Genomic DNA, 19,913 nt, shown 5'->3' with positions numbered 1-19,913 from the left:
ATTAGGGCTTGGGCAACCTCAAAAAGACAATTTGACCAAGTTGTGATGACGAGATTAAACTACTTCAATGTAGCCTCATCTTGGACTGCTCCAAGGACCAACATCGCTCATAGCATAATCTAGATGTCCAGCAACCTCTTGCTGCAAGGCAGGACCCCCCATGCCCTGCAGGAGGCCTGGGAGGTTGGGGTTGCATTCCTAGGCACCGGTGCCATGGGGACCCTTCCCAGCTACAGATGGGCCTTTTGGAGTCCTTCTGCATCATTGCAGCTCTTCTGACAGCATGAGGCACAGGGAAAGGTTGAAGAGCTCTCCCCAGGCTTTTTAGTTCATGTTTCCCTTCTGACCTATTAACATCAGCTCAGATTTTAATTTGCAGGAAAGATGTACCTCAGTAGTGCCCACAATCACATTTTCTGCTAGATTCTTCAGATGTGACCCAGAAACCTTATCGGAGAGCACCGGGCAGAGTGCCTGCTTAGCAAAACTCACCGCAGGTACATCTGAGTGCTGCCATTTGCAGGATGTCTGCGCCATGCCTCAGCTCTTTCAGATGAAATCTATATATTTAATCCGTGGCAGCATATTAGCAGATCAGACTTAGATTAATCAGGCTGAAGATAACTTTTGGACCTTTTCCACAACTAGGTCAGACATAAATAAGGTAGGTATTGTTCTGTGCTATAACACCAGCAAGCACTGGGTAGCAGGTGAAATTTTCAGGGACATCAGCCAAAGAGATACAGTAATAAGATTAAAGGAAGGAAGGTGAAAGGGGGGTGTGTGTATCTGCACGTGTGTGCGCAAATGAAATTCAAGCTTTTCAATTTGCATAAACCCTTAATTTCCAGTGAAATTTTCTCTGCTGTAGCAAATATGCAAATTTGCTTTATGCTAAAATATCCTCCTCTATTTCCTTAGTGTCATAAAAACAGCCCTGCCCACTGATATTAATACAGAAAGCTACAACTAGCGTAACAACGCAGCTGTTCAAAAGCAAGGAAAACTACCGCATGTCAGGAATGGGCCTTACATTTTGAGGCTTACTGATGCCTGGAATAAGTCAGCAAACGCACGGGAATTAGTTCCCTTAAAAATAGAACAGGTCACATTTAGGATGTCTAATGCAAAATGTCACTGTGGGTATTAATGGGGCACTTCTTTTCTGCAAATTAAAAACTGAGCTGATGTTAATAAATCAAAGGAAACATTAAAAAGCTCTTTAGCCTCCACCAGTGTCCCTTGGAAAGGGCCTCTGAAGCAATATTATACACACAGATTCTGATGAGAGGAAAATTTGATTGAAATTCTAAATGATGTTTCACAAATTCTTCATTTTTGTGCTCACTTACCGCACTTGCAACACCAGAAGGGTCAGTGATGAAATCTCTCATTCCCGTAATTCACGGAAACAAAGTCATTGGGCTCCAAAGTGAAAAGCAAATGTGCCATAACAGCAGACGGCTGAGACGCAGGCTGAGATCTTGCCCATATTGAAGCTTTCACCATCAACTTGTAATGGCCCGGATTACATACAAGGTCAGCATAAAAGTTTCTCTTTGTTTTCACTTGAGAAAATAAGAATTTTCTTTTCACATAAGAAAAAAAAAGATGCTCTTTTTTGCTTTGCTCCTTTCATGAGTTAGTGGAAAACTCTGATATTCTTCCAAGCAGACAACTGCTTTCAGGACCCTATTACAATGAATGTAATACATATGGAAGAGGAACACAATTTTCCTGCAGCAGGCAGCTCTTTCAGCTCTTGTTTTTCAAGCTAATGGCTCAGTAGCAGCCCTGCTCTTCACTCCTCCTCTGAAGAGCATCTTTGGCAACCCCTGTTAGGACCCTCACTGATGATGTCCCACATCTCTCCCATGGGACAGTGTTCATTATCTTATTACAGGAAAAATGTACTCACTCTCCTTTTCTAAAGGTTAATTACCTCATCATAGACATTTGCCCGTGCTGTTCTTGCTGGTCTCCCACAAAAGCAGCCATACATACCCCACCTTTGCACTCCAAGCAACGGCTAAGAGGACATCTTTTAACCACCCAGTGGCAGGCTTCTTCATTTCCAGACTCTCATGCCTCTTCTTAATATCTCTGCCTGACAATGCAGAGAGAGGAGGAGGTAGTGTCTCTGGTGTGAAATAAATGGCTAGTGCTCTCATTTTCTCACTGAAAACCTCTGCTAAAGACTCTCTCCAGTTCTAAACACAACATTACGATTTCTTCCTGTTGGAGCACATGCCCGATCAAATGTTCTGCAGTAGGATCTTTATTTTTATTAGCAGGATCATACCCAGCAGATGAGACTGAAGATATTCTGTAAACACATATTTTAGACTTGACTTTTCTTTGATGAGTTCTTCCCCTTCCAGTTAGTCTGATCTGGGATGGGCTCTGCTCTTGGCCCCACCACTGCCATAGTCTGTGGCTATTACTGGGCCACTTCCCATCCCTGGGTAGTCCCCTTTCCCTGTTCCCCTTGGCTGAACCTGCTCAGGGGTCCTGTGCTGGGCACAGTGGGCTCTCACCTCAGGCCAGGCTTGTAGAGCAGCCCAAGACGGTGTCTGCATCCGCTGGCTCATTCACACGTCTCCCTGCTGCCAGCACCCTTGAGCTCCCTCTCTTCCTGCACTAGTCCTTGTGCTCCTCAAATCCATCGCTGCACTCTTCTGGCACCTGGCTCAGGAAAAAACAGGCAATTCCCAGGCTACTGTGGGGTCACATCCTCACATGAGGGTCTTTAGCACTGCTGCAGGTACCAATAATACATTGGACTTAGTTTCTGTTGCTTGCATTGGCACAGCACTTTTCTCTTTTTTTGAGTAAAAGGAAAACAGGGAAGATGTTTTTGAGTGCTGCAGTGTTTCTGAAACTATTTCTGCAGCCACAGATGCAACCTCATTGAACGTCTTGGCGGGTGGGGCGGGGGGGTAGATAGACTGAATGTGCTAGTAAAGAGGTCTCTGAGCAGCACTGGAACCAGGTTCAGCAACCACAACACGGTCAGCTTCAGGATGTGCTGCAAACCTGACCTGTGAGCCTCAGAGGACCTTCTTGAATGTACATCCCGGGTTTGGGCCCTCAGGGGGGCCAGGAGAGGCAGCCTTGCACATGTGGTCCTTCTCCCACACCAAGTGCTGGTGGTGCACCCTCTTTTCTCTGCTCTTATCTCCTTGCTTGGGAGCCAATCAAATCAGAGTAGCGTAATGAGAAATCTTAAAACACTTTCCCCCCAGCTGTCCCTTCTCCCTGGGCTCAACTTCACTCCCAATTTCTCTACCTCCTCCCCGTGGATGCGGAATGGGGGTTGTGATCAGTCCATCACACATTGTCTCTGCTGCTCCTTCCTCCTCAGGGGGAGGACTCCTCACACTCTTCCCCTGCTCCAGCATGGACTCCTCTCTCCAGAAGTCCACAGGTCTCTGCCAGGAGCCTGCTGCAATGTGGGCCTCCCCTGGGGTCACAGCCTCCTTCAGGTGCATCCACCTACTCTGGCATGGGGTGCTCCACAGGCTGCAACTGGTTGTCTGCTCCACTGTGGACTTCCATGGGCTGCAGGGGGACAGCCTGCTTCACCATGGTCTTCACCATGGGCTCCAGGGGAATCTCTGCTCCAGCACCTGGAGCATCTCACGGAATCACAGAACGGTAGGGGTTGGAAGGGACCTCCGGAGATCATCTAGTCCTCCTCCTCCTTCTTCATTGACCTTGGTGTCTGCAGAGTTGTTTCTCTCACATATTCTCACTCCTCCCTCCTGGATGCTGTTCCACAGCAGGCTTTTTTTTTCCCCCATCTTAAATATGTTATCACTGAGGTGCTACCACCATCTCTTATGGACTCAGCCTTGGCCAGCTGTGGGTCTGTCTTGGAGCCAACTGGCATTGGCTCTATTGGACATGGGGGAAGCTTTTAGCAGCTTCTCACAAAAGCCACCCCTGTAGCCACACGAACATAATACAGCTGTTTTTCAAAGGCACATCTGGATTGCTGCTCTCCAGGGACCCTGTGTGGCTGAGAGAAGGGAATTGTCCAGGAGCCACGAGTAAAGATGAGATTTCCAGCCATGCCCAGCCATGGGCCTGATCCTGCTGCTGTGGTGTCAAGGGTAACACCTTCATTCACCTTAGGGAAAATGGAGTCATGCCAAAGCAAAGGGAAGGTGGAAATCTGAGAATCCTTCAACCCATCTGGGTAAATGCATTTTCACTGAGCGCTGCTAAGGGATATATTCCCCCTGTGCACCCTCAGGGGTCTTGCTGTTTTTCCCAGGCAATGGACAGAGGAGCAATGCATCCAGCTGCCGTCTCCCTGGCACGGCACACACTGTCCTCTGGCCCCAGCAGCAGGAACCCACTCTGCTGAAAGTCCAATTTGGATCTTCCTGTAAGCTGAAAAAGCTGGTTTTGAACCAGTTATACAGCTGTTCGGATGACTAGAGAGCATTTTATATAATTTGTCCCAGTAAAATCGTAGTTTTTAGCACAAGTGAAATACTATCAGGTTCCCCAGAATTCACTGCTTTCTTATTAATATTGCCTCACAGAGTTTCTCACAGCAAAGATATTAATTTAGCATGTTTGTTTCACTGGGAACTTAAAGAACTGAGTGTATGCATTTCATAAACTCACTTTTCCTAATTATTATCTGAGATGCTTATTTTGACTCAAGTTTCTATTTCTCCTTAGAGGATACTGAAGAAAGTTAATCCACTCTGAATATTTTCCCTCCCAGATTATTTCTGCTGCTTAGCATTAGAAACTTATCCTTCATTAGGGACTGATCTAGAAGCTATTGAAGTCAATGAAGCACTTTTTTTTTTTTCCCTTCTGATTTCCGAGCACTGCATTGGAATTGGAAATAAATTGGCTAGATGTTGTCTGGAACTCGTGAAACTGCTCTTGTTTTGAAGCTTAGCCCTAAATATGATGACATTTCACATTGTCCATGCAAAAGTAGTAAAAGTATCTTCAAATGGCATAAATATCTTCTTTTCCTGTCAAACCAGAGAAGATTAATTTTTAAAGTAAAATCTGTAAGGGGCATTTATGGAGAAAGCGTGACTTTGCTGAGATTATTCTCCTAGGCAGAGTTCCTCTAGGCAGCCTTGGTTTTGGTTTTCTAGTTTTCCAAAATATTGTAAGACATGAACTTCTATGTCAAAAAGCATTAGAATAAATTACTTTGAAAGTCTGGCAGAAACTTATTTTTCACAGATACTATATTATAGATAGTGAAAATTAATAGATTCATTAAAATTATTTTTGTACTACTTTGTGTAATGCAAATCTCATCCTTTCTTTGTTCCTTGCTGTGTTATAATTTTAAAGGAACAAGGATTAGAAAACTGTGCATGCACTCTTTACGCCCACACATAAATATATGTTTAGAAATATATTTCTAAATATAGAAATTCTAATATATTTCTAAATACAGAAATGTCAATACTACACTGGGTCAGATCTTTTGAATAAGTTCATGAAATGTGATTTCCAGGTGATGCAGAATCCTGTTGCTGAGCCAAAGTGTGAGAGCCCTTTCTGGGAAATGCCTAGGCCTGCGATTTCAAAGATTAGTTCCCGATTCCTCCACAATGCTTTCAATAAGGTAAACTATGTAAGATTGTATGTTTTGGCTGGTACCTCACCTTTGGTCAGCAGCTCCTGTGCCACTAATGTCAATGGCAGGTTTGCACAAAGACGAAGGGCTGTAGCAGTTCAGCCTGCAGTAGATGAATGTTATCTTTCCATCAGCAATTTCCTATTGCCTTCAGCATCTCATGCTGGGAAAGAAGGGAAGCAGACGGAGAAAGTCTCAATGTCTGTGGATGAATGGGGTTGCCCCTTAGTCCTCGTCTCTGTGGCCCAAGATAAAATCTGACTCCAGAGGCATCATCTATCCTGTGGTTGCCCGCCAGCTGTTGTGAATTGCCGGTATCTCATATCAGAGACTCCAAAAGCCTCTGTTGCTATACCACCTGACACCTGTGATTCAGTACATCCAAAGTGATGTCTCTGTGGCCTGAAAAAAATAGGGAGAAAAAGAAACAGGAAAAAGGAACAAAAAGATCTCTCATCTCATACTGCACTTTTCCCCCCTTGCCTCCTCCTATTGCAACAAGGGCTTTCTTAAAGATCTGTTTTATCAATTAGGCTTTATCATAGCACATGACAGCATCTATCCAGTGAGAGATGGCTAAACCTTTCTCCTCAAGTACTGAACCACTCAGGTCCAGCCTGTAACAACAGGATGCCAATGACCTGACCTGATGTCGCATCCTTTAAAGACATGCTTAAAGCTTTTTAAGCTTTCTTGATAAATTAGAAGTCATTATAACTGTTTTATAGCTAAATGCAAGTAGTTTAAATGCCCTAGATCTTCATTTTATCTTACCAGCTGGAATTGTGACCTGCAGGTTTTCCAATATGCCTGGAAGCTCTTCAGAATTAATCCCGGGTCTCTTTCTTTCCATCCCGCTGTGTCTCCTGCTTCACGGAGACTATTTGTCTGGGTTTTATTTTCTAAGCCATTCTTTTTCCTCCTGCAACAGTGTCTTGAAATGAAACTACTTCACCATTTAATTCTGCCACTTCTCTGAGTAAGAGGTAGACAGTATTTGAGTCTTGTTTCTCTGATAACCTTACTAAGCGTTTGTTTAAGGAAGTCACATCCTTCTGTTAGTCCTGCTACCCTTGTTATTTGACTTTGTATCTGCAGGCCGTTTCTCAGCCAGTATACATCCTCATGGTTCCAGCCATGTTCTTTGAGGAAAGGTTCTTTGATACCCCCCTGGTATCAAACCATCTCCATGAAAGATGGCCCATAGGCCACTGAGAACTCTTCTGTATCATGTGGCCATTATGAATTGCCATGCTTGGTGGCCTTTGTCCATTTGCATGTATCATTTATGTCCAAAATTTAGATACTTTCAAGACTAACAACTAATTGCCACGTATCTATAAATTATGTCTGTCTTCAAAAAGACAGATACCTGTAAGGATTTTGTGCACAGATTACTCCGATGACTGGACCTAAGTTTATATACAAGGCAACAGTGGAGCAATCTTCCCATGAATGCTGTCAGCATGCCGCAAATCTGGTCAGCAGAATATCTTTTAGCAAAGTATTTGGTCAATGCTGATAGCCAAGCACTGCAAAGTGTGCAGGTGAGTTTGTGATGTGGATGCCAGAGGCAGAGCAGCTTCACCTCAAAAAGGGACGTACAAACATCCAGCAGCTGAGAATAGCATTGCATTCCTGTTACAGTAGTCTGTGGTCATACGAGGGAACTACGAGCAGTAGGCTCCGGCACTCAATAGCAACACATCTGTGCTCTGAGGATTAATATTAATCCTGGCATTACACCTTCGTTTAAAGCAGAGTTTCTGGAACAAGGGGATGGCAAAAGTGAGCTCTGAATGTTTATGTACGAATGAAGGCTCCTAACTTTCCACGCAAACACAGCTTACAGATGGGTGTCCTCACCTTGCCGGAGCTCATGAGGCTAGAACTGCACTGAGGTTACCCTCAACTACATTATCCATTAATCAAATACTGTTCCACTGTAAAAAGGAATAAAGGCAAATCTTACACTATGAAAATAGTAAGTATAGTGTCTTGAGTTCTCACTTTAACTTCTGCTTCCCCCTTCAGGGGCTCTCAGTCACATCTGGATCCATGGTCTCAAGGAGATGAGGATGACTGTTCCCACTTCTGTCACAGGTGTAAATGACAGGGAAGTTTACAGAGGTGAGCACGGTACAAGGAGATAAAATGCACAACAGGCTTTTTACTATTAATTTATATAACTGTTTGGGAATCAGACTTATCAGGATCTCAGATGCCCTCCCCGGTAGTGGGAGAGGAACGAAGCCTGGCAGTCACAGGCAGCCATGTGAGGAGAGACAGGGACATGGACACAGACACACACACAGACAGACAAATACAGGCTCTGCCAGGCTACGGTACATGTATCCACAACCTCTCAGCAGAAGCTGGTCTGGGAGTCAAAGTGGAGAGTGGGAGATGTTGCAGGTGCAGTATGTCTCTGTACCACATCTCACCGGGGGAAGGGGGGAAAAATTGGCTCTGCCCCCAAGCCGGGGGCAGCACAAGTGAAGCTGAGGTGGGTTTCTTGCCATGCACGGATGCCGTGAGCGGGGAGCAGCATGCACCCTCCCCCAGCCCTGGCTCCGCAAATGCAAATATTCTGCAAATGCTCCTGTCATGCCCTAGCCGCATCTCTGACACAGTCCTTGACGTGCTCCCAGGGGCTGCAACAGCCCCTTTGCTGCAGGACAGATAGATAGCAAAATTTGGTGGGCTAAGCCAGGACAGCAGAAGGTTGCTTTTCACCCTCTTTCTGCTGACAGCAGTGGAAGAGCTGGGCACTGGCACGAATAGCCCTGCTGCTGCAAATGAAGGAAAGAGGGAAGAAATCTTAGTACCACATTTAACTTTATTGAAATTGAACAAATACCTTTTTTTTTTAATAAACCCTTTTACAGCAAGTGTAAAATTTTAATGTTTGATTCATCTTATGTTACAGGTTGTCTTCTTCTGTGTAAGCAAAAATACCATCTTTTTAAATTTTTTTTAATTTTCTACTTTAAAACATGTAGCAAGGATTTGAATAACGCAGATCTGGCACCAAAAGGTAACAGGTTCTGAAAATCACAGTACAGTTTTAAAATTCTTAGGTTAGTTAATGATATTTAAAATGATAGCCACTTTGAGTAAAGATATAAATTAGAGGTCTGTAAACAAGTTGTGTTTACCTATAGAGCTATTGATTGCAGCTACAATGAGAGCAGTAATAGAAACTCAATGCTAAACTGAGCTACACCTTTGAGGAAACAAGTTCTTACTAAGTAGTGTGGTACAGGGTAGCACAATAGGTAAAATACAGTTTGGCACCTCAAGTTGCATGTAAAATCAGCAGAAATAAAATGAAGTAAGTGCACTGTCTTCCAACAAAAATAAACCGGTCAGTTTCACTGGTTTTGGAGTGTCAACTATCAAATAAATCACACGACACACAAGTTCAACCCCAAAATTACAATTCTAGTAAAGCAAGATAATATTAAAATGCACACCCACAAGGATAGTAAAGTATAAATCTTTTTTTTTTCTTTTTTTTTTTTTTCCTCTCCCCTGTCAGTAGAAATAATTTACAACCCACAAAAGGACTCCTTGGTGAAACCACTAACTACAGACATGGTTATGGAATGTAGCTCAGTAGACTTGTTTCAAATAGAAAGGCAACATTATCCTGAAAAAGTTTGGTCCTCTTATAACTCACTGTACTGTAGCCATCACAGTCTCTTGGTAGATGTTTTAGGAGAATTGTTTGTTTTCTGATTCTCTTTTGTTTTGAAAGATAATATCTTGGTGATAAGGTCGGGTAAAATTTGGCCCCATTGACAGGTGTTTCATCAATGCTGAATCTGGAAGAACAACACTGAGAGTACAAAGGGAGAACCTTTATTGACTGGTCTCACAGCATATTTTTTCATGCAATCACTTTTCTTTCTATACTTCTTTTCTTCTTTGTTCATTTTTTCAGCGTTCCTGTGGGGGGGAAGAAACTCTTAGTCCAAATGACAGAAAGACATTTCACTGTTTATTTACATGTGGATTACTTTGGCTAAGAAGTCCTGGCAAACAAATGTAGCCTATTTCTTGTGAATGTCCTCATGCCGTATAATTTTGTATGTAATCCAGTAAAAGATGTTGAAAATGAGGAAGGCGAGTGGGAATGCAGCGCGGGATATTGTATCAATCCTTTTTGCACGGTCAACAAACTTCTTTTTGATGGAATCTGAATCCTTTGGTGGTGCCGGAGGTGGGTTGGGTGGAGTAGCCTTGACCGCTGTGCCGTCTTTGACTTGGAGACAGTGACCCATGCCATAGCCGCTGAAATTGAATCGACTGTCACGAGCAACTTCATCTTCCTGGGGGATAAAGAAGACAAATAAGATACATAATCACCTCTTTATCAAGCACACCATATACTTGAGTAGTTGAGGTGCACCCCTCCAAAGCACCTAAGCAAATTAGCTGGTTAAGCTATAATACAAAGTCCAGGTTTCAAAGACAAGCAAGCAGTTAAAACTCACATAAAAATACAAGGACATTAGATGACTGCCAGTGTTTGTGAATCAGAGCTTTAATTTCTCTAGCTATGACTAAATCAGTTGCCTTGTGCAGTAGGCTGCATCCCAGCCCCGTAGGGAAAAGACCTGACTCCACAGGTTTCTCATCGCTGTCCTTGGGCTTGCTGTGGGAAGGAAACATGGTCATGTTGGTAGAAGAGAGTCTGCCCCAGACGGGTTGAATTGAATGACCCAGAGATCCAGGGGCCCAAGCTCATGACAATGTGTATCCATGGTTCAATCTAACTGCAGCGTTGCATCTCCATCTCTGATCTACAAAACAAAGACAAATCACGGTCCCTCCTTGTGCACAGGAACACTCTGACAATCAGTACTTCAAAGTGCACTAGGCACTTGGATTTAGTGTGAACCGGAAGATAGGTGCAATAGTGCCAGTTAATATGGCACCATCTTGCAGAAATCCATTTTCTCTCTTGTCTGAGTGGGTAATATTTGTTTTTGGAGATGTGAGTAACTACCACTGAACTTTATCACCATGATAACTGTGTGATGAAAGGTTTGTGACTGTGCTGGTAAATTCTCACTGCTGTTTCTCCTGTCTGATAGCACAATAATACACAAGTTAACGGCTACTGGCAGCCCTCCATGAAGGATACAAAACCAACAAACAAGTAGCTCTATTCTTTTTCATTCCAGCAAGGATGAATTGCAAGTCCAGCAGCTTGCCCTAGTTAAAGACCCTCTCTTCGACCGACAAATACTTCATTGTTGACTTAAAATTAGCGCTTCCTGGGCTCACAAGGAGCCCACTCCCTCACAGGTAACATTCCCTCATATCTCTAACTAAACCACGGAGAATCAGAGACTGCAAGAAAAAACTTCACAGCAGCAAGATATTGAATAAGGAATACATTTGCTGAACGTGGGGGTGGGGAGGGAGGATAATTTACACCTATTCAGGACGTAAATCACTGCTCCTTCACAGAAGCACCTCTTTCAGTAATTGCATTTTTCTCTCTCCCCAGCTTCAGCATTGAAATTGAATATATCACCAGACTTGCTTTCCTTACCTTGGAACTGACACAAAAACGTGAATAACCAGTTGTGTGATCCAAGGCTACCAAATGAGAAGTAGTCACTCTGACTGCTTATGACATTGAGTGCTTATGGAAGGAGGATAGGCAGTAAACAGTGCTTTGGAGCTCCTGTCACTTCAGCCTGAGGACTATTCTACAGTGTACCCATGAGCAGGTGGAAAATTGTGGTTTTGCAAGGCTGTTTGAGCACTTATCTGGGGTTTATATCCCTTTCATTTCAAAAGCTCACCATCATTAAGAAAAAGAAGCATGGTCCTCTCCTTCTTTAATTTTATTTATTTACAGTTTTCAGTCCTTCTGTGAAAACTTTGAAATTCTGCTTGTCCTAGCGATTATAAATATGTAAAGTATTTTTAAGATGAACCCACTGAGACCTAAGTTCTGGATAGTCTTACAGGCAAGACTTCTCTTGCGTGACTTAATAACACCACAAAGGCCCCCAATAATACAGGCAGCTGCCTTCCTCACAGCACATTCCCTTTTATTGAATTTAAAGGATAAAATGCATGCCCAGGACATGAGAGGTGATTAAAAAGGGTAACAGATTTTCAGCAGCTGTGTTGCCATATGTACTTCATTCATTTTTAAAAAAAAATAATTTCTGTTACTTATGAGGGATCTGTGGGAGGAAAGAAAATATACTGAGCTCAACGCAGGACTTTGAGAGTCCCGACTTCCACCGTGACTTGCTGGGTCACAGCTTTGTCGCGTGGGGATAAGCAATTAGTCTTCAATGTCACAGCCCTGCTTTTGTGCTTACGCTGTTGTAACTCAAGCACAAAGCCATCTGAAATTAGGGACAGGCATGTTTAAATGTCATTCTTTCAGCACCCGGCCTTTAGCTGTAAGGAGCCACTCATTTCCCAATGGGATTTAGGGCCCTGCTTTTCCCGCCACAGACAGCTGGCTGTGCCACTTCTTTCTCACAAAACCCAGAGGGAAGTGTACCAAGTCCCCATGCTAGTTTTTTGTATAGGACTGCAGTGGATGCTGATTTACCCCGGATAAAAGAGGTATAGCATTGACCACCTAGAGTATGAGGAGCACGTGCTTGGTTTCCTTCTCTGCCTGAGCAGATTTGAATCTCCTTCTCCGCAATAAATCTCTGGATCAGTTTGTTACCTGTTCTCCCAACATGGAGCTGTTCGCTTGTTGCAAAAAAAGTGTGTGTTTATGTAGCTTTAAAAAAAAAACCAAACCACTTTATTAGAAGAACCTTTTTCAAAGACTAAATAATTAATTAAGAGAATGGCACCGTGTTTCTACCCTGCCACTTGTTTCTATGTTCAATATTACACTCTTGCAAAAACTTAGCACTGCAGACATTCAAGCTGTAGCTGTTGCAATCATCTAAGTGCCAGGGGAAGCAAGGAAAGCCACAGTCCTTACAGCCCCACCTCCAGCCCTGGAGGTGCCGCAGCTCCACAACCACCATGTCATTTTCAGCAGTAAAATCCCCCAGGAGGCAAAGGGGCTTTGCAGTCTGGCACCTGCCTGCCCTCTGAGCGCTGCCAGCATCTGCAGCCTCACAGGCAAGGCCTGACCCCACCAGAGCTTTCCCACCTGATCAGATATCACCTGAAAGACCTCACGGTGGTGAGGTTTCTGCCCTCTTCAATGAAACTGACCTACACTATTGAAAATACTATAGGAGGGTACTTTTCCCGTGAGACTGCAGTCGGGCATGCGTCCCGTTGGCCCCCTGAACCCTTAAACTGGTTCCACCCAAAATGATAGAGCAGGGACAGAAAGACTTCCTCCCCGCTGCTGAAGCTAGCTGGGGGTTGACCCAAGTGCTGGAACTTCATTGTCCACACTGCTTGTGGGTTAGCTTACTCTGTGTGGACCACACCAACAAGCTTTCTCTGAGATGAATCTGCTCCACTGGGGACTAACACTATGTACTGTGGTCATGAGCCATGTGGTAATGGCTGGCCTCAGCAACAATAAAAATCCCCAATGTGATTTGCTTTAGCAGTACAGATGTAGTTAAAAAAATTGTCTCTAAAACACCATAATCTTATGGCAAAGCTACAGTTTGACATTTCAGATGATCTTCTAACAATCTGTTACACAGAAAGGATTTTGGGGAATAGTCATAGAGAAAGAAAATCAAATTTAGATTCTTTAACAAAGAGAACCCTTTTCTTTTCATGTTTCAATATGTGAGATGAAGAACTGACCTCAAGCGCCTTCTCTTGACATAGCGGATATATCTTCTTTTAACTGAGAGGCTTGGTGAATTACTGGGCCTCCTACCTAGGTAACCCTCTGATGTGGTTGTAGAGTCACTCTTCAGTCTCAAGGTCATATTCAGTTCACACCATCTGACATACCCTACCATGGAGACTCATCCAAAGGTAGTCCTCGATCTGTGCTGTTCACCAGCTTAGTCACTGGTAAAATAGTGCAAACGACTTTGCAAACATTTCTATCATTATTTTAATCAGATTACCCATAAAACTCACATTCATTTTAAACTAGCCACGATCTCACTTCCTTAAATCCCAGGCTATTTATGTTTTTACAGATTTTAAAACCAAAATCAAAGAGCAGCTGGAAGCCACTAGACATCAGCTGGAGTGGCACTAACATTGAAGTCATTGACTTTATCCTTCTAAAGGGATGTGAAGTTAGTCTTGACTAACACCTAGTCATAACTCAATCTTGAGTCCGTGTCCTTGATAAAGACATGGGGAAAAGGGTCACAAGCTAGGATGAGAAACAAAAAAGAAATAACAGTAAGGTGAAAGTGTTCTTTTGATGTTTTTTGATGGCTCACACTCCTGAGTATTTAGAAGAATTATCCTTTGAAAACTAATTACATTTCCAGAGATTTGCACAAATGCGTTCTACAGACGCTTTTTCAACAACATAGGTTTATGTGTATTATCTTATGGCATCATACTGAACATGCTTAGGTGTTGGCTATAAACAATTTTCATCAAATGAAATACATTTTTTCCTCAATTTTTAATTTCCCTTTATGAATGTCACAATTTTCTGTGATTTACAAAGTAATGAAATTAAATTATCTTGACTTAGCTTTACAATAGGCAACATGTAAAGCAGGGGGGTTATATTTCTGACATGGTTTTCTTTCTTCATCTTCCATCTTTGTAAAGCTTTTATTTCTACTCCATCAGTTCTAGAATTTAATTCAGACTTCCAATTTCACACCAAAGCAATCAGGAATGGGAAAAACACTTTAGAAAACCTAGACCATTCCATGCACAGCGTTCTGTACAATGCATTCTGAAGTGCTTTGTCCTGACCACTTTTAAATGCTTATTGTCAGCATTGACTCAGTTTTAACAATGAGGAAATGAGAGAGAGGCTAGCTTCAAACAGTGTATTTCATTTACTCTCTGATGTGATTTATTCGTTTAATTTTCCTACTCTTTTTCCAACATATGGTGGGCAAACGATTTAAAAGTCTATCTGCTTTAATTAAATTTCAAGGACATAGGAGATTAATTTTAGGTATAGGGTAGAGAACATCAGGGAAATTTTCCTTTTGGCATTCATAAGCACAAAGTTAGAAAACCACAATAAATTCAGACTTGAATGCAAAATGCAATCAATAGGAATTAGATACCAAAGTAGCTTTGGAGACTTCATTCCTAAATCATCTTTATGATTGAGACACCTCCCATCTCTCAGTACTTTGCAAAAGCACACTGTGAATTATGTAAAGACAGTCGTGCTCACATGGTTTCAGTTCTCAGGAGCCACTGAGGATGTGGATGGAGGTGGCTCAGCTGAGAAACATGCTTGGACTTTCAAATCCTCTTTGGTTCCCCACAGAAGGCTCTTACAAAGCTAAACCGTCAGGAGATGAGAGGGAAAGTCCTTTCATATATTAATTGTTTAAAAGGCAGTACTGGAGTAAAAGATCGATTTCATAACTGAGGGATTTGCTGGAGGGGTTCCCCAAGAATCTGTGCAAGAACCAGTAACAAGGAAGAGATTTATAAATGAGCTGGGACGAAGGTTCCCAAAGGAAGGCATACAGGTGAAACAGGCTATTCAAAGCAGACAAATCTAAGGTAGGCTTTCCAGCAGGATTTCTAAATGCTGAGTGACTCAGTAACAACGTGGCAGTAAGTGAAATACAGGATTGATAAGTGCAAGGTAAAGAACATTGTAAAAGATAGCCCTAATTACACCTAGGCAGTAATGGACTCAACATTTGTTCTTTCCCAGGTGGAGTTTGGAGAATTCCCATGTAGATGATTCCCACGTAGATGGTCATAAAATCACTGTGAATGTTAATAAATGGAAAGAAAAGGAGTAGGGTTTTTTTTCTGTTTTGTTTTGTTTTCAAGGAAGGAAATAGGATAAAACACAATGACACTATGAGGGAGAAAGGAAGAACTAAAAGGAAGTTATCTTTCATTTGCTGATGTAAATCATTGTGCAAGAACATTTCAGAGGATGAAAATAGGACAATGGCATAGATTAATAGATTCATGTGCAGCTATTGAAATTGTAACCTAATACATGCAGAAGTGAACCCTTGGTTGATTATTTTCAGAAGATAGAAAGGTCCTTTATCGTTTGTCTTGGAGCTTTTAAATACAATTTGTCTCATATCCATGCCAGACCACTGCTGGAGAAAGGATCCTGGAACAGAGGCCTTTCCCTTGCATCAAATATGGCAAGTCCTATGGGAATTCAGGTCTTCCACTTCTTGATAATATGTTGGCAGCTGGAGATAGTGTTGAAATGTCCTGCGTTTCCGCTAGGTTTTAGTACCTTGAGCGTATTTTTTTTCTCTTCACATAGTTCTGCCCTGAACCTAAATCCTGTTGATGCAGAAAGAGATGACTCTTACATAGCAAACATACACATTCCAGTTCCTTAGACGGGAGGAAAAAGTGAAGTTGGAGCAGCTCTGGTGGCCTTTGGCAATAAAGAGTCACTAACAGACTTCTCTGATTTGTTCCACCCTGAAGATCCCTGGATCTCAGCTCATCTATGCCAGATGCCATTCCCACTCCTCCTTAATCCAGGCTTCAGAGGAGCAGAAGGCGATGTAAAATTGTTGGTTTGGGTGTAAAATTGTCAGTTTCTCACCTCAATCCTGCCCAAAGTATAGCTTAAACACTTACCAGAATTTTGCCTAAGTATTGTTTTTTCTAAATATTCACCAAGGTGTTTCGTCAAAAATATAAGTGGCCTCTGACCGATCCTACTACGTAATGTTGCTCCACCAGGAGCAACCATTCTGTGTGTGATAGTGGCATTCACCCCTTTTCTACCTCTCTTAACACCAATTTTCTTCCTCACTGAAGTTTGGTTTCTCTCTCTTTTGGACACACATGTCTTACAAAATCTAAGTGAAGCAGACCTTGGATTATAAATAGCAGCGACATTTTAATTAATGGAAGAGAAATTGGTCATTGTTGTCTTCAGTAAGGGTTTCCAGTGGACAAATATAGGTTTGTTTTAGAAAGCTATGTTTAATTATACCTCCTATCTCCAATAAACAGCTGAGGAATCTCTGAAGCATGAGTGATTTACTTACTCACTCTGTAAGAACAGCAAGTGAACTGTTGCTAATACAATAATGAAATGGTAGTTAATGTGGCTTTGCCCTCTTCGAGTAGGAATTGAACATTATCCAACTGAAAGAGTAACATAATTTAAACATATTGTGGAGCAAAAATATTTTCCTGGCTTGAAATGTCTTTAAGTGGAATCTAAATTTTTCAAGGATTACTTTAATAATAAAGATTATACAGTCAGGATGGGTGATCGGTTTGCTACCAAAAGAAAAAGATTTTCCTTTTTCTTTAGTAAGACAAGGCTTTCTTCTCTCCATTCTGCAAACTTACTTAATGTAAATTTCTTATTCAACTTCATGTTTTATATATAATATAATTAATATTTTAATTTTATGGAAGGAGGGATAACCAGATGAACTGCTGTTTTGCACAGCATCATAAATGTTACGATAGAGTTATAGCTCCTAAATAACAGCAGATCTGTTCCTGACACAGTATCTTGGTTGCCCTTTGTTTTGAATGAAGGTAATGCCTTAAAATATCCAGACCCGGTGATCTGTGAGTGGCCTATAGACATCATCTGCCTGGATATTAAATCCTCTCAGGACAGTGAAGTCTGGAGACTTGACTGCTCTTGGATAACTCTTCTGCCAGTCTCTCTCTGATGAAAGAAGAGGTTGGCCAGTTTATCGGTGGGAGTAGCACATTAGTCTGTTTTACATCAGACAAATACAAGTTAATGACCTAGATTCGAAGGATAATCTGCTCTGACCAGAAATCTGTCGGATACAGGGCAACTAATTTCTGCTCTTGCTGTCTGCATGCAAGGCTGAGCAAACTGCAAAGCTAGTGTTTGAATATGTGACTATTTGAGCTAGAACGTGGAATAATGTTTAATGGGCACATCAAAGCAAAAATAATGTAAAGCAAGGCTATATTTGCTGAAATTTTAGAACCTCAAAAGCCTAAAATGCCAAGGAAAACATTCCTAAAAGTCACCTTTCTCTCTCTCTCTTGCTCTCTGCAAAACATCTCTCCCAGGAGAGATGAGGTGGGGCACAAGCAGAATCTCTCACCTGCCTCCTGTTGGCGTTGGCAGCGTTCAAGCTCCAGCTTTAGAATTCAACATTCTCCTGCCCTGAAACCTGCTGCAGGACCAACACTGCCCGGCAAGTCCCATCCTGGGACGAGGGCACATGCTGCCCCAGCTTGGGGAACCTGCCACGGCAGCACATGGGGCAGTCGAGCTCACAGCCCCCAGTCACGGATGGGGACCTCTGAGCACACACATCCCCACCTCCGACGCCCCCCGGATTTTTCTTATCAGGTTCTCTGGTGCTTTTCTCCAAGCAGATTTAAATATTTGGGGGAAGAACATTTTTATTGTACCTTTGGGAAACATCTCACTGGTCTCTGCCTCATCTGTAATCATCTTAGATCACTTTATTAGAGCAACCCTGTGCCCTGGCTGTGGCATCTCAGAGTACCTCATTTATTAAACCATAAAAAATTTTTAAAAAAAGAAAAAAGAATAAGTGTATATGTGCATACAGGGCCCACAAATGGCACTCATGATTTGATTCATGCAGATTACCCTCTAGAACAGTGTATTGCTGGGCTTTTTTTCTGGCTCGTGTTTTGATTCCCTCAGGTCCCCCAGTTTTTGGGGACAATCCACAGCCTAGCCCATGGCAGGCCAGGGACAGTGGACACCATCCTCCCCACCTGGGCCAGGGCTGGGGACGAAGCGCTGGAACCTGTGGCATCCCTGCTCCTTGCTGGGCAGTGGCTGTCTCCCACTTGGTGCATGGAAAAGGAAGACGAAGGGGAAGGGGAAGACGAAGGAGAAGAGGAAGGAACAGGCTTTTTTCCTCTCTGTTGATGGATTCTCTCCTTCAAGCCATTTGCTACAACAAACACCCAGAACAAACCCCAACAAACACAGAAGGAGATTACCAGAGCTCTCTCATTCAGACTTCATGAATTTAATTTATGCAAATACTGCACAAAACGAATTAAATATTGCAAATTATATTAATAATTTAAATTCTGTAGCTAAAAATACTCAAGAATATCTGAATAATCTTAAAGTGTTCACATGCAAATTTTATAAGTTTTGCGTGTTTTTTTTCTTTCTTGAGAAGACAAGCCAACTGATAAATAAATGCCCTCCTTTTCCAGTTATCAGTTCTTAATACCAGACTTCCAGTAAATAATGTTTTGGGATGGGTTTTCTTTTCTTATCTTCTATTACACAAATTATCCTTCCTGGCTTTGCATATCATTTCGTTCTTGTTGTTAGCCAAGATCTCAATCTGGATTTCTCTAGCTGTTTTTACACAGCTCTGAAGTGTGATTGGGTTAAACAAAGTATTTGCCAGCTATCTGCACTTCAAACTTGTTTCTAAAATTAAATTGTTGCATCTTAGAAACATCTTGGCTGTTTGACTGTATTAGAAATTTACTACACAAATAGACTTCTGTATTGTCATTTTGATTTGCTTCTATAAGGGTTGCTCTATAAAGCTCCGATATTATTTATTCACAGGAAAATAAACATTCATCATGAGGCAAAAATCAATGGCACTCAATGCCATAGCAACTTGATACTGTAATCTTTACACAGAATTGTTGGTTTTTTTTTTTTCTCATCTGGTAAGTAATAAATCCACAAATCCTACAAGGTCATTGTAAGCATGCATACAATAGAAATGAAATAAGATTTTGTTTAAATGGGTTTGATAGTTTTTCTTTTACTGTATTACTTGCACACACATACTTATACACACTGACACAGTCTGTAGGCACCCACACATGTAGATATGTGTACATACATATACACGTGGGCATCTACTGAATTTAGTAATCTAATCTACTGAATTTAGTAATCTAATGCCTTTTGTATTCCCTAAAGGCATTTGTTAGTGGGAAGCCCACCTAGTGAAAATTTTTGTATTCCAGTTTAGGATTAGGAGACCTCTCCAGAGCATTTAGCAAACTGCAAACTCCATTTTTAATAACTTCTCAAAATGCTAACTTTTTTGCTAGTTTTTCCCCTTCAGATGGGAATGCAGTTCTGCGGAGCAGGGATACAGAACACATGGGCAAGGGTCATTAAACCTTCCCAATCCTCTCTGCCCATGAACAGGCTCTGTGGTGGGGTGCTGGCACCTCTCCAGGAAGA

General features: G+C 42.1%; 1 protein-coding gene across 2 annotated transcripts in view; it reads right to left on the bottom strand.

Annotated features, from left to right (window-relative positions):
- Positions 1–9,681: 9,681 nt before the first annotated feature.
- The window catches only part of GLRA2 (glycine receptor alpha 2), a 127,854-nt gene continuing 117,622 nt past the window's right edge, over positions 9,682–19,913 (bottom strand). For both annotated transcript variants that reach the window (XM_054216683.1, XM_054216691.1), the window contains exon 9: positions 9,682–9,960. In XM_054216683.1, the coding sequence (XP_054072658.1) occupies positions 9,682–9,960 (279 nt within the window). The remainder of the gene's footprint in view (positions 9,961–19,913) is intronic.

Source organism: Rissa tridactyla, chromosome 1 (assembly GCF_028500815.1).
Source record: "Rissa tridactyla isolate bRisTri1 chromosome 1, bRisTri1.patW.cur.20221130, whole genome shotgun sequence".
In the NCBI taxonomy this organism is placed as follows: Eukaryota; Metazoa; Chordata; class Aves; order Charadriiformes; family Laridae; genus Rissa; species Rissa tridactyla.
This window is presented reverse-complemented; position numbering and strand designations above follow the sequence as displayed.